This window comes from Chiloscyllium plagiosum, chromosome 10, assembly GCF_004010195.1.
Source record: "Chiloscyllium plagiosum isolate BGI_BamShark_2017 chromosome 10, ASM401019v2, whole genome shotgun sequence".
NCBI lineage: Eukaryota > Metazoa > Chordata > Chondrichthyes > Orectolobiformes > Hemiscylliidae > Chiloscyllium > Chiloscyllium plagiosum.
The window spans coordinates 74,130,146-74,146,103 of NC_057719.1; the positions used below are offsets into that span (position 1 = coordinate 74,130,146).

At 41.7% G+C, this 15,958-nt stretch overlaps 1 protein-coding gene and 1 long non-coding RNA gene across 3 annotated transcripts in view; one reads left to right on the forward strand and one right to left on the reverse strand.

Annotated features, from left to right (window-relative positions):
- LOC122553777 overlaps positions 1 to 1,273 on the reverse strand; it is a 16,720-nt gene extending 15,447 nt beyond the window's left edge. The window contains exon 1 of the long non-coding RNA XR_006312843.1: positions 1,231 to 1,273. This is a non-coding gene — a long non-coding RNA (uncharacterized LOC122553777). The remainder of the gene's footprint in view (positions 1 to 1,230) is intronic.
- Positions 1 to 15,958, forward strand: part of LOC122553776 (cysteine-rich motor neuron 1 protein-like) — a 239,509-nt gene that overhangs the window by 164,074 nt on the left and 59,477 nt on the right. For both annotated transcript variants that reach the window (XM_043698087.1, XM_043698088.1), the window contains one exon: positions 5,050 to 5,292. In XM_043698087.1, the coding sequence (XP_043554022.1) occupies positions 5,050 to 5,292 (243 nt within the window). The remainder of the gene's footprint in view (positions 1 to 5,049; positions 5,293 to 15,958) is intronic.

The following is a 15,958-nucleotide window of genomic DNA, read 5'->3' on the forward strand; positions in this document are numbered from 1 at the left end:
AACGCCTTACTGAAGTCCATATAGATCACATCTACCGCTCTGTCCTCTTCAATCTTCTTTGTTACTTCTTCAAAAAACTCCATCAAGTTTGTGAGATATGATTTCCCACGCACAAAGTCATGTTGACTATCCTTAATCAGTCCTTCCTTTCCAAATACATGTAAATCCTGTCCCTCAGGATTCCCTCCAACAACCTGCCCACCACCGAGGTCAGGCTCACTGGTCTATAGTGCCTGGCTTGTCCTTACCACCCTTCTTAAACAATGGCACCACGTTTGCCAACCTCCAGTCTTCCGGCACCTCACCGATGACTATCGATGATACAAATATCTCAGCAAGAGGCCCAGCAATCACTTCTCTAACTTCCCACAGAGTTCTCAGGTACACCTGATCAGGTCCTGGGGATTTACCCATCTTTAACCGTTTCAAGACATCCAGCACTTCATCCTCGGTAATCTGGACATTTTGCAAGATGTCACCATCTATTTCCCTACAGCCTATATCTTCCATATCCTTTTCCACAGTAAATAATGATGCAAAATATTTATTTAGTATCTCCCCCATTTTCTGTGGCTCCACAGAAAGGCTGCCTTGCTGATCTCTGAGGGGCCCTATTCTCTCCCAGTTACCCTTTTGTCCTTAATATATTTGGAAAACCCCTTTGGATTCTCCTTAATTCTATTTGCCAAAGCTATCTCATGTCCCCGTTTTGCCCTCCTGATTTCCCTCTTAAATATACTCCTTTCATTTTTTAAAATTTTATTAAACCATACACAGTTTACAAAACAGCTAACGTTAACAGCTGTATACAGAGAAACAGTAATTTTACAAGGGAGAGGAGCGGCAAAGCCAGGCCCCAAACCTTATCGTTCAACCAGTTTTCAGGAAATAAAGACAAACCTCAAATCCCGCATTCCATTGTCACAAAACAGTAACAGATACATATAAGACAGTGCAATTACATTTTTAAAAAAGTGCATAGAATACAGACTCCCTCCTCCAGCAACCCAGTAAACCGCCCGTCCCTCCCACCTTTCAGCCACTTCAAGGCAGCCCCCCCCATGCCCGTTCTGGTACCCGGTCCACCCTGACACACCTTCCGACCACTTTAGGACAGTCGTCCTGTTTCCCCAACTCCACCCCCATCCAGACGACCACAGTCAGGATGGTGTACCCAATCGCCCTTCACACTTTCCGGCCACCTCTAGGACAGCCCGCTCCAGTACTTACCCAGGGTGATAGCGCTGATGACAGTCTACTCACCTTCCAGCTCTTGGTCTGTCCCTATGTACTATCTGACTTCTGCTTTCATTATATGCATGATGCCTCCATGTCATCAGTGAATCCCCCTCATCAACCAATAACCATCCTTCAGTTTACCAAATTGGCTCAAATGCACAGGTGAACTGTTTTAGAATAACTGAGATGATGAATACTGAGCACTAATCTGCATGTCTCACTGTATCAAGTTATGGCTGGAAATCAAAGGAGTTCAATCCCCTTTTAAGTTGCTTTAAGATTGAAGGAGCAGCATTAACTGGAGCATTGAGCTCAAAATGCCAGCTTGGCATCCAGTCAGGGCTGGGAGCTGATCAAAATCATATTCTGCGTTCTTCCAGTTAAAGCTGACTGCATGTGCTAACAGCCGCACCAACTGGAAAGCAGTGCAACACCGCCCCCCCACCCTCCCCCCTCCCCCATGCACTCTGTGGCATCTAAGGTCAATGTAGCTCAGAGATAACTAGCTTTGCTCACCTGAATTTTGAGCCATTCAACTAGGCCGGTTTTGTGAAGAGTAGGTTGAGCCTCACCAAACTAATTGAATTATTTGAGAAGGTGACCAAACAGGTGGATGGAGGTAAAGTGGATGGAGGTAAAGCGGTTGATGTGGTGACTATGGATTTCAGTTAGGCAGTAAGTAAGGATATGGTTCACCACGGTAGGCTACTGCACAAAATACAGAAGCATGGGATTGAGGGTGCTTTAGCAGTTTGGATCAGAAATTAGTTAGCTGAAAGAAGACAAGACGATGATGGTTGAGGGGAAATATTCATCCTGGAGTTCAGTTACTAGTGATGTACCACAAGGATCTGTTTTGGGGCCACTGCTGTTTGTCAATTTTATAAATGACCTGGATGAGTAGAAGGATGGGTTAGTAAATTTGCAGATGACACTAGGGTTGGTAGAGTTGTGGATATCGCCAAAGGATGTTGCAGGTTACAGAAGGACATAAGCTACAGAGCTGGGCTTAGAGGTGGCAAATGGAGTTTCATGCAGAAAAGTGTGAGGCGATTCACTTTGGAAGGAGCAACAGGAATGCAGAGTACTGGGTTAATGGTAGCGTAAATGAACAGAGAGATCTTGGTGTCTATGTGCATAGATCCCTGAAAGTTGCCACCAAGGTTGATAGGGTTTTAAGAAGGCAGATGATGTGTAAGCTTTTATTGGTAGAGAGATTGAGTTTCGGAGCCATGAGGTCATGCTGCAGCTGTACAAAACTCTGGTGCGACCGCACTTGGAATATTGCGTACAGTTCTGGTCACCGCATTATAGGAAGGATGTGGAAGCTTAGGAAAGGGTTCAGAGGAGATTTACCAGGATGTTGCCTGGTACGGAGGAAAGGCCTTACAAGGAAAGGCTGCAGGACTTGAGGCTGTTTTCATCAGACAGGAAAGTTAAGAGGTAACTTAATTGAGACATATAAGATAAGGAGGGTTAGATAGGTTGGACAGTGAGAGCCTTTTTCCTCGGATGGCGATGACTAGCATGAGGGGACATAGCTTTAAGTTGAGGGGTGATAGATATAGATCAGATGTCAGAGATAGTTTCTTTACTTAGAGTAGTAGGGGTGTGGAGCAGCCTGCCTGCAACAGTAGTAGATTCGCCAACTTTAAGGGCATTTAAATGGTCACTGGATAGACATATGGATGAAAATGGAAAAGTGTAGGTTAGATGGGCTTCAGATTGGTTTCACAGGTTGGCGCAACATCGAAGGGCCTGTACTGTGCTGTAATGTTCCATGTTCTATAGGCTGACACTACACAGATGGATGTTCACACTTGGAGGGGAGATAATAAGCTGAGCTTGCAAATGTAGATCAATGTGAAAACCTCGTGGTGTCCAGATCAATGTTTTTCCTTTGACCAACTTAATTAAAACAAAATTCACATTTAGTTCTTACTTAATTACTATTTCATTGGCAAAATGGGTTATGGAGAGAGTGTTGGAAAAGAAGAATTAAAGTAGATGATCAGCCATAATGTATTGAGTTGCAGAGCAGGTTGGAAGGGCTGAATGGTCTACCTCTCTTTGTGGGAGTTTGTAAGCAAATTAGGTGCTGTGTGTCTGACTTTGCAGGAGGGACTACAATTAATTGAATATCAAGCACTTTGAGGTATCTTGAGTTGTGAAACATTTTATATAAATACCAATTTTTGTTTTATCGCTGAAAAACATTGTTAGCCTTGATGCTGCTGTCTGCAGAACAGTCATCTCTCTCAGCACTGTGACCGTACAAAGAGAAAATGAAGAATGTGATAGCGAAATTGAATTGAACATGTAATCCGGTTCCTTCACAGTGATTGCTTCACATAGACCAGTAGTCTTGGTGCATTACTGGCCTTGTAATGCCAGTGTGTTCTTGCAGGAGTGTCATCTTATATTCTTTAATTTAATCATTTCATTAATTGCTGGCTGCCTGTTAGAGTCTAAAAAAGTAAACAGGTCATTTTATTTGAGTACTGTTAGAAAGCGTTTTGCATTGAATACAGTGCCATTCAATAACTTCATGTCAGAAAACACTGCAATTCTTGTCGGATTTTTCTGGAAGGCATAGTCGCTAGAATTCAAATTCAAATGGATTTAAGATGCAAATCTTCCAAAGAATGTATGTTCCATAAATTAGAGAAATCTGGAGTCGTCTGCTGTACTTTTTCACAATTGCACTAAGACTTCTCTACACAGTATTAGTTCCACATGGCCAGTGAAATAGGCTCTTATTGCTGCTTCAGTTAATTAAATAAGTGAAGTAGTTGTCAAAATTGGATTAGCGTGACATAATATTATGCTTTTCTTAAAATAACTGATCCAATTTTGCCTTAAGCATATTGTTTAAAATTATTTGCAATGCAATTAAAACCAATAGATGGAAAAGTGTCAGTGGCATTTTTCATTACCTTGACTTATGACTCATCATTTCAGATAGCACTAGATCTAGTTATCAGGACTTGCTATTATATTATGTATAACCAACTCCACTGCAATGCTTGAAAGTCAATTAATTGAAATAACAATCAACAAAGTAGTTAGGTTTGAACACTTCCCTTCCTGTTCTACGAATTGGACTTGAATCCTGTCCAAAGCCTTGGGATGAAAGCCTTCTCCTTCTGATTTGTGTACATGAGATTGAATTATTGTGCTTGATGGAGGCACAAATAAACAATGCAAATCTGCCCAAAACCTGGCAGAAGTTGACTGTTTCACTCTGATAACCCAAAACAATGCTTGGAGAATAGAAGTTGTCTTAATGATGTGGGACAAAAGCATGTGGTAACAATAGATCTCGTTTTCACTGCTGCCAAGCAGTGCATCATTCCATGACCTCTACCTTCCCTCAAGACCTAGGTCTCTGAGTTACCCCTCTCATTAAACTTTGTGTCCAATTTTATCTGTTTACGGTCTTCTAAAGCACTTTTGGTTATTCTCCAACATGAAAGGTGTAAGATAAATACAAAGTTATTTTTACAAACAGGGCACTGGCAGCTCTTGGGTAAAAAGGTGGAAATGATTCTTATTTTTCGACCCTCAAGTCTACACCTTAACCAACACAAAAATGGAAGAGGGACTAGTTTATTTTCAGTTGTACAAAGCATGACAATCACAAAATTGTAGAAGATGTATATGTTACTGGGACATTGTTTTTATTATAATCGCTGGGTTTCCTTGATCCAGATGAATTAAATGTATATTGAACTGTATTTGAAATGATATGTGATAGATCAGTAGTATATTGGATTCAACTTCTTACATTGTTCCTCTCCTTTTACTCAGATGTCACATGGGATTGTTCCAACGAACGCTGCCCAATACAATTTGAATCTCTTTGCCCTGAGGATTCAGTACTTGTTAAAGGATACACCCCACCAGGCCAGTGCTGCCCAACACCAAGTGTCTGCCAGTGTAACAAAATGGCCTGCAAAGAGGAGAGCTGTCCCTTCGCTCACCAACGTGTTCTAGTTTCTGAAGCAACAGGATTACCAGGAGAGTGTTGTGATGTATACGAGTGCAGACCAGGTATTGTTTTCAAAATATTTAGCTCTTGTGCATTGTATGTTAATGCCATTAAAATGTGATAATGGTAATTTATAGAAAAGTAACAATCCATTGAAGTAAAGCAATGACACTTATTTAAGAGGACCTCATCGTATAGCATGAGCATTTAAAAGGCATCTTGGTGGGTATGTGAATAGAAAGGGAGGGTTTAGATTAGATTGGTGCTGGAAAAGCACAGCAGGTCAGGCAGCATCCAAGGAGCAGGAAAATCGATGTTTCAGGCAAAATCCCTTTATCAGGAATCCTGCTCCTCGGATGCTGCCTGACCTGCTGTGCTTTTCCAGCACCACTCTGATCTAAACTCTGGTTTCCATCATCTGCAGTCCTCCCTCTTGCCTATATGGATAGGAAGGGTTTAGAGGGATATGGGCCAAGTGCTGGCAAATGGGTTTGGATTAGGTTAGGATATCTGGTCGGCATTGACAAGTTGTACCGAAGGGTCTGTTTCCATGCTGTACATCTCTATGACTCTACCCTATTTTCCACTTGTGCTGCACTGCTGGCTTATTTAAAAATACCAAAGGAGGATAATGCCATCCAACCCTTCGAGGTTCACTGACTCACACTAACTCTTTCAACTCAGAACCTTATTGGAGCTTGAATTGCTTAGTGCTTGCCTTGGCTAATAAGTGACAGGAGATATAGGATGTCATTCGTCTTAAATTCATGTTCTTCCACCTCTGGGTATACAGATACACCCTGATACACTTAATGTTTCTAGCATTTTCAGTTTTTATTTCAGGTTCCCAGGATTTGCAATAAGCTGTTTTGATTTTATCTTTGATATGTTTTATATATCCCTACTGTTCTTTAGTCGCAGTTGTCATTACAACAACATAATGGAAGATCCAAAAGCATTGGTGGAATACTGAAAACTCACTGCACCAAGTTGGCTAATTCATTAAGCCAGTTTACCGGCAATATAAGTCATTGGTGTGGATGTTGGAGTGAGTTGTCGAAAGCTGTTTTAAAATGGTAGCTCTGATTTCATCTAGAACCATGTCAGACTAGAGAAGATTCATTGTTGCTATTATTAGATCAAAGCTCAGTTGAGTGCAAAAGGATAATGTTATATTCAACACCATTTTTACATAGCCCATCTGAGTGCAGTGGCTGTCAGTTGAGCAGTGTACATTTAAAACAGATAAATAGTTGTACTGATATCCAGTGCCATTATTGTTAATGACAAAATTGCCTGCTGACTGCATATTTAGGGAGGCATGTCATTTCAAAACAAAACAAGCATTCAGTATTTAGTTCCCACCTTACTGAGGTGTCCTTAGTAAGTTATATGACAGTAACTCAATGAAAGACTTTTGATGATGTTTATCATCTTCCAACTTTACCAAGCTGCAGTGAAGTTCAAGTATGTTTGCTGCTACTATTGTTTCCACTAGTTATTTGCAGCTAATTACCATGAAAAGGAAATTAGGTCAAATGAGCAATACAGGTTAAATCAGCATTTGTCATTTAAATGGAAAGTAACATGACAATACAAATCGCTTAACAGAATTTGTTTTGTCCACATCAAGGCTTAATTGGCATCAAAAAATGTTGATCATGTAAATCATCAAATGGGCAAAATATTAAATAAATACAGAGGACTATGCAACACTTTTTAACAATGCACTTTGATTGTGGTTACGTGGATATATTGAAATATTGTGAAATAAATGCAGAAAACACAAATCCAAACAAATGGAAAATTGAGCAGAGGTTGAACTTTTATAAGAGCATTAGAAGAGGCAAACAAAATTGGAAAGCTGCCATGCTAGAGTGGAGCTCCTGAGTCACACTGAGTGATGTTTAACACCAGGTTGACCACCACATGCAAACAGTCATCTTGCAAGACAAAAGATTGCCATCGATATAACATGGCCGTAACGACATGTAAATGCAGTGTTTCCTTATCTTTCAAATGCGCTTGAACAAGAGACACAAGTACACATTTGATAAATGACAAGTTAACATCCAATGGCATTTCTTTACATGTATGATTCTTTGCTGGGAAGGTTCTTTGGAGGTGCTTAAACAGTTATTTTCATTTGAATTGCAACAAAGAAACATGAATGTGAAAGAGAATTTCCCTCTCCCAACAATGAGCTCCAGTTCTGCATCGTAAGTGTCATTGTCAAACTTCTGTCATGGATGAACAGAAGTTCAGGACGTTGCTTGTAGTTAAAGGTCTTTATATACTTACAGCATCCATCAGAGCAGACTTTCTAGCTCTCCGTGTCCTTGTCCTCATGTTGCCTCTGCCACATCCGTGCACTCCAAGGACAAGTGTGATTTGCCTGCACCTGTTGTCCACAGATTTTCACCCTGCTCCGTTTTCAGGACGCTTTCATCTGAAGCACGTAGTAGCGTAATAAAGCTACCCAAAAGAAGAAAACATACAAATCTGTTTCCTGATCCATGGGTGGTGAGTGTTGGCTTGATGGAACTTGAAGAATAAAAGCCTTTTGACAGGCCCAAACGTGTGAATACTTAAATGGCTTCCAACTTCTGGACAATACTTGAAATTTTGTTCTCATCTCTGTGTTTCAGCATTTATAAACTGCCGGTGGCAATTATTATTCTTTACTAGCCTCAATATCCAACTTGTTCAGAAAAGGCAGGAAACGTTTGAAAGATGGCCAAGATGGGCCACGTGTCTTCCTTTCCACAAGGCACAGCAACCCATACCCACAGAGTGAGGGGAAGGTGCTTCCTTTGACTGACATACGAGTTGGACCTCTTCCTTCCGAAGAAAGTTGCGGCAGCAGAATTTCATCAATACAGGTACCTGAATTGACCATTAAAAGGTTCTTCAGGTGTACGCTCACATCATGCTTAATATAGTACAACATGAAAGAAGACTGTACATGCCACTCTGTCTCCTGTTCCTTCCCTTTGTCCAATGCTCATTTATACATTGTCTATCAGTAATACCTTTCAGTTTTATTAGAGGTCATACAGTCAAAACAGCATGTTTGTTCTCCTCTGTCGTTACCTGCACTTTTCCAGTCATTTTAGTTTTGCTTCCAGATATTCACCGTTTGCATTATTTTCCTTTGCCATTCTCCAGGTTGGGTTTGACAAAGCAGCGAATGCAAGACTGTCTTCTGTGCTAAGGCATCTATGCAGCACCGGAATAGCACATCATAGCATTCTGATTATCATAGAATCCCTCGGTTTTGAAGCAGGCTATTCGACCCATCAAATCCACACCGACCCTCCAAAGAGCATCCACCCAGACCCATTCCCCTACTGAAACTCTGCATTCCCATGGCCAATCCACCTAAACTGCACATCCCTGAACACTACGGGCAATTTAGCTTGGCCAATCCAGCTAACCTGCACACCTTTGGACTGTGGGAGGAAACCAGAGCACCCGGAGGAAACCCACACAGAGACCGGGAGGATGTGTAAGCTCCACACAGACAGCTGGATAAGGCCGAAATAGAATCCGGTTCCTTGGTGCTGTGAGGCATCTGTGCTAACCACTGAGCCACTGTGCTGTCTGGAACAGGGGCAGATTTTTGGTAGCCTGAATCTTGACTCTGTTTAATGGTGGGATGTTGCAGTTGAAGCAACACCTGAACCTCACCATCCGTCAGAAAAGGGATTAGATGCAATTTCTGATGAAAGATCGCCAATCAGAAATGCTAACGCTGTTTCTTTCCGTGGAATACCTGCTGAGCATTTCCAGCAGTTTGTGTTTCTATTTTGGAGTTTCAGCATTCAGTGTTTTGCCCTTGAACAAGATGCTGGGTGGCTAAACCATTTGTGGACTGACTATACAAGCACTTAAAGTTCCTTTTGCTTTCATTTCACCTGTTGCTCCTTGTCTCTTAATTGCCTTGCAAGACGTTCAGTTCAGGAGTAATTAGGGATGGGTAACAGAATGTGACACTCACATTCCACAAAAGAATAAAGAAAAGAAAATGCACTTGACTTTTCAAACAAGGTTAGCACAAATTCTAAACCATTTCCATCTGGTTTAAATCAACTCCAGTGCCTTTTGAAGTAGCTAAAACCAAAAATATAAGGATTTTTTAAAATAATTCATGTGCTTTACAAAAATTGACAAATTTTCTTGACTTTATTTATGTGTTACCAAGGAATTATGTGATGTTTGATACAATTTCAAGCTTGCATGCTGTGATATGATCCATCAGGGCATCCATTGGATTATAGGATATTGTGTTCTACCAGGAGGTCAACTGAACCTTTAGTCAGCATTGAATTCAGTTTTATTAGAGTGAGGCAATCTTAGTTGGATTCAGTACAGAAACATGATACCAAGTTCTCTGCATCATCTAGAAGCCAGCTTGACTTTTAGATAAAAGTCAGTTTACTGGGTTGTGTTGAAGACTTTGTGGCAAAGTCATAGTAGGGTCCCTACCTCCCAGCAAGAAGCAACAGGTTTTGAGTCCCATGCTGGGTCTTGTTGGCCATTAAACACGGCCAGGCGAAAGTGAGGCCTCATTCCTGATGAAGAGCTTTTGCCCGAAACGTCGATTTTTCCTGCTCCTTGGATGCTGCCTGACCTGCTTTTCCAGCACCACTCTAATCTAGGCTCTTGTAACATGGCTAAGCAGGTTTTTTTTGTCAGTTTGTAAAAGTGCTTTCAATATTACCAATGGCAAGTAATGAGAGTAGGAGGCCTCCTCGTCAGCCATCCCACAGAGGCCAGTGTCAAACCACTGTAAGGCTTTGCTCAGAAGCATAAACCAATCCAATTGAACTCCATGGCCCAAACCTCAAATGAGGAGATGTGATGGACAATTCAGTTGATATGATAATAAAAACTCCAGCCTATAGTGCAGTATAAGCACATTAAAACTGGACAAATGGAAGCTAAAATTCTAAAAATATGAAGGTAAAGTGAATTTTTGATGTTGCTTGCAAAACTTCAGTCTCCAATTTCTCAATTGAATCGGACATAGGTTTTCTTATTCCTGCCAAGAATGGGTTAAGTCATTAATAAGGCCATACAGCATCATTTAATCCAGTTCAATTTATGGTGTAGCCTTTATAATGTACAAGAATTAAAGTTGCACCTACATTTAATTCCTCTGATTAATGAGCGAGTACACTGTTACATTGATTAGATTACTTAGTGTGGAAACAGGCCCTTCAGCCCAACAAGTCCATACCGACCCTCCGAAGAGTAACCCACCCAGACCCATTCCCCTACATTTACCCCTTCACCTAACTCTACGGGCAATTTAGCATGACCAATTCACCTAACCTGCACATCTTTGGAATGTGGGAGGAAACCGGAGCACCCGGAGTAAACACACACAGACATGGGGAGAATGTGCAAACTCCACACAGACAGTTGCCTGAGGTGGGAATTGAACGCGAGTCTCTGGCGCTATGAGGCAGCAGTGCTAACCACTGTGCCGTGTATACAGATTAAAAGTTAAGAATCTACTGATGACCATGAAACTACATCATTTTCCAAATGACGACAATGTCCTGGCTCTATAATGTCCTTCAGGGAAGGAAATCTGCCATCCTCACCTGGTCTGGCCTACATATGTCTCAACTAGCCATCAGGGTACATGAACACCACTAGCTACCAAGAGACATGATCAACTATCACTTGTGTCCATACACACGGGCAAACAAGGACACCAATTTGACTAGGACAATGTATCCATCCTAGGACATGCCAAACCAAGATATGCACGAGAATTCCTGGAGGCCTAGCACTCAACCCAGAACTCCATTAACAAACATGTAGAGTTAGACCACATATACCAACCATGAAGAAACAAAACCAGAAATAATACCACCCATCTCAACAAACCGGGATATACAAATAGCAAGCAGGACAGAACAGCAACGCTTCACCAGAAGCTCACTGATAATGTTACCTACCATGGTGACCGAACATCTGCGAACAGACTTACCAACTCAGCAAAGAAGTCAACAACCTCATATTAGACTTATGGAATCATAACTTACAGACAGGGTCCCAGACACCACTGTCACCATCTCGGGGTATATCCTGTCCCACTAGCAGAGGTGGATGCACAGAGGTGGAAAGTTGGGAAGAGGTTGCCATGGAAGTACTCAAGATTGACTGTGGATCCCATGAGGTCTCATGGCTTCAGGTTAAACAAGGGCAAGGAAACCTCCTGCTGGTTACCACATACCGTCCTCCCTCGGCTGATGAATCAGTACTCTTCCATATTAAACAGCTGGACTGAGGATAGCAAGGGCAGAGGATGCACTCCTGCAGGGGATTTCATTGCCCACAACCAAGAGTGACTTGGCAGCAGCATTACTGATAGAGCTGGTCAGATTATAAAGGACAGAGCTGCTAAACTGGGTGTGTGGCTGATGGTGAGGGAACTGAAAAGAGGGAAACACATACTTGACCTCATCCTGGGCAATCTACCACAAGCAAATGTATCTGTCCATGACAGTATCAGTAAGCGTGACCACCGCATAGTCCTTGTGGATGTGAAGTCCTGCCTTCACATTGAGAATAATCTCCATCGTGTTGTGTGGCTCTATCACCATGCTAAATGGGACAGACTTCAGTCAGATCTAGCAACTCAAGACTGGGCATCCATGACATGGTGTGAACCATCAACAGCAGCAGAACTGTACGTCAGCACAATCCGTAATCACATGGCCTGGAATTTCCTCCACTCAACCCTATTGCCATCAAGCAAGGTTCAATGGAGAGTGCCAGGAGCAGCACCAAGCATGCCTGGTGAAGCTACCTGACTGGATTACTTGTGTGCCAAACAATATAAGCAGCAAATGGTAGACAGGGCTCAGCAATGCCACAATCAGCGGAGCAGACCTAAGCTCTGCAGTCCTGCCACATCCAGTCATGAATGGTGGTGGATGATTAAACAATTCACTGAAGGGGCAGGCTCCACAAATATCCCCATCCTCAATGATGGAAGAATCCTGCACATCATTGTAACTCATAAGGCTGAAGCATTTGCAGCAATCTTCAGCCAGAAATCCCGAGTAGATGATCCATTATAGCCTCCTCCAGTGGTCTTCAGCATTACAAATACCAGTCTTCAGCCAACTCGATTCACTCCATGTAATATTAAGAAATGGTTGGAGACACTGGAGAATGCAAAGGCCCTGACAATATTCCAGCGATAGTAGTGAAGACCTGTGCTCCAGAACTTGCTGCTCTCCTAGTCAAACCGTTCCATTACAGTTACAACACTGGCATTTACTCGACAATGTGAAAAATTGCCCAAGTGTGTCTTGTACACACCCATCAGGACAAATCCAATCCAGCCAATTACTGCCCCATCAGCCTACTCCTCGATCAACAGTAAAGTGATGGAATGGGTCATCAACAGTGCTATCAAGCAGTACCTGCTCAGCAATAACCTGCTCAGTGAAGCCTAGTTTGGGATCCACCAGGACCACTCAGTTCCTGACCTCATTACAGCCTTGGGTCAAACATGGACAAAAAAGTGGAATTCCCAAGGTGAGGGGAGAGTGACAGCCCTTGACATCAAGGCTGCATTCTGCCAAGTGTGACATTAAGGATTCCTAGCAAAACTTTAATCAATGGACATCGGGGTGAATTCTCCATTGGTTGAAGTCATTCCTGGCACATAAGAAGATAGTTGAGGTTAGTGGATGTCAGTCATCTCAACTCCAGGATATCTCTGAAGGAGTTCCTTAGGTGAGTGTCCTAGGCCCAGCCATCCTTAGCTGCTTCAACAATGACCTTCCCTCCATCATAAGGTCAGAACTGGGGATGGTTGCTGGTGAGTGTACCATGTTTAGCAGCGTTCCCAACTCCTCAGATACTGAAATGGTCCATGGTCAAATGCAACAAGGTCTGGACAATATCCAGGTTTTGACTGACGAGCAGCAAGTAACATTGCCAGACATTTGTGTGGCACCAATGACCATCTTCAGTAAGAGACAATCTAACCACTGCCCCTTGACATTCAATGGCCTTAACAACGCTGAATCCACCGCTATTAACATCCTTAGGGTTACCATTGACCAGAGACTCAACTGAGCTTGCTATATAAACACAGTGGCTACAAGAGCAGGTCAGAGGCCAGGAACATTATGGTGAGTAACTCATCTCCTAACTGTCCAGAGGTTACCCATCACCTATAAGGCATGAGTCAAGAATATGATGTAATATCCCCAAGTTTCCTGCATGGGTGCAACTTCAACAACGTTCAAGAAGCTTAACACTATCCAGAACAAAGCAGCCCACTTGATTGGAACCATATTTGCAAACATCCACTCCCTTCAATAGCGGGAGTGTATACTCTCTGCAAGATACACTGCAGAAATTCACAAAATATCTTTAGACAGCACCTTCCAGATCTATGACCACTTCCATCTAGCCAAGGGCAGTAGGTACATGGGAACAAGCAACCCACAATATTGACTTGGAAAGATATTACCTTCCTTTAGTGTCTCTGGGTCAAAATCCTGGAATTCCCTCCCTAACAGCATGTGGTCTGCAGCAGTGTATGAAGGCAGCTCACCATCATCTTTTCAAGGGCAACTAGGGATGGTCAATAAATGCTGGTCCAACCAGTGAAGCTCACGTGTCATGAATGAATAAAGAAAAAAAAATCATCGTACATTTCTAGTTAACTGAGAATCACTGGAAAATGCACTGTTGATGTACTGCAGCTTCCAGTAAAACATACAAAACAGTCATGTACTTGCAAGCAAAGACATGCTTGACTTTGCAATGTGATTCACTGTTACGTAAATGGCATTACGTAAAGACACAGGATTTGTGTTGCTGTGTGCTGACAAACCTGATAACCTGCGATAGGGAATGAGCTGGATAAATGCCTGACAGAAGAGAGGCGTCGTTCAGATAAAACCATTTGCCACTCTTCATTGCAAGTGGGAGCAATGGTATAAAGTACAATTGAACAATGGGTTCATTTGCATTGTTATCGAAAACTTATAACTTACTGGAATGGTGTCATTTTCTGAAAAACTCTTGATTTAACACTTAGTGATTCCAGGATTTGGTAACATTCATGTTTGCAAGTTTTTTGTTTGGCCTGTTGTTTGTGAATAAACCCAAGGAACAAAATCTATCATCTGAACGCTGCTCACCTGGTCAAGTTGAACTCAACTTTTGCTTTTTAATTGTATCAGACAAATTAGATTCAATATTAGTACAATTTCTACATGAATAGAGAGAACAGACTTGCACTGAATTTAGACTTCAAATCTTTGAACTTACCTCAGGCAAATAGCAAAAGATGGTGAAATTGATCATTGACTCCTGATTTTTCCAAGGATTGGTGACTTCTCCATCTCTGCTGCCTTCTGGATTTGGGTAATTGAGCAGCAATTTGATTTTCAGATTTGATGTTCAGGCTCAGTAGTTTGAATATCATTTTGTTTTACATCCAAGAATGGCTTTTCTATTGTAGATGCTTATATTTGCAAGCCTGTTCAAGCATGTCCTGTTTCCAGCCTGCCACCCTTGTTCCTCTTATTAAATGCAAACTTTCTTAATTTAGGTGAAGGATGAGGTGAAACTCAAGAGCAAGCTAGCAATGCCATGAGTTGACCTGATGTTGTTGAAGAAAGAGTTTGAGACAATTTAGTCACTAAGCATTACAGAATATGGAAAAGGATACCTTGGTCCAAGCTTTTCAGTTAATAATTATCATGTAGAATATCTCTGCCAATCAAAATCCCTTTGATAATTCATCAGTAATTCTGAAGTAATGTTAGTTTTCCTTTTGAAATGGTATTCTTGTGATATGTCCTGATAAAAGCAAGACCGAAAGCTTTGCCAAAATGTATTTTCTCAGCAGCACTCAAGATTGAGGGAACGTGAAGCATTGCATAGAGTTAAATGAGTCAAAAGTGAGAAGTAGGTGATTGTAAATGAATCCTAAAAAGAGATGGGAAGTAAACTTGACTGCTATAGCTTGATTTGGGACGAGAGCCAAGTGTTCTGGAAAAATTGTGGCTGCAAAAGAGCATTGAACAAATTTGGGTTTTGAGGAAAGCTTAGTGGAAGCCTCATGCAATAGGAGATGCAAAGTTGCGGATGCTTTGAGCACTAGATCATGAGGGAACTCTTTAACTGTAGGAGAGAAAGGGCAGAATTTAGTTTATAAGACTAAAGATCAAAGTAATCAATTAAGGATATGTGATAGCAGCTCTCATTCTCTTTTCTTTTCTGTGGATATAAATGCATTGACTGGTTAAGCTTTATTAGGTCAGTCACTGTAAAAATGCTTAGGCCGTAAAATATCTTGAAATAATGTGCAAAGTTAAACAGGGTTTTTTTCTGGTCACATGCTTGAGCTGAAAAGTTCAACAGTTCAATGTTGGGAAAGGTTTTACATTTTTTGTTCCATCCGAAGGATGAAAAATAATTCCCTTTAGCATTTGGTACTGGGTTAATTGTAGCTGACAGGAAAGGGATCAGAGTTTTGATAATAAATGTCTGCTGTTCTTTTCTGACCAGTATTGAAATCTTTTGTGTTGCCCTTTTTGAGCCCACTGCAGATTAAACCCACATGAATACACTGACAGCAAGCTGACATCAAACGCCACTGGTCTGGGGAAGGTGGTTTTCACCCTGAGTAGCTCAGGCACTCATCCACAAAATGCTTTCATTGCCACGAATGCAGTG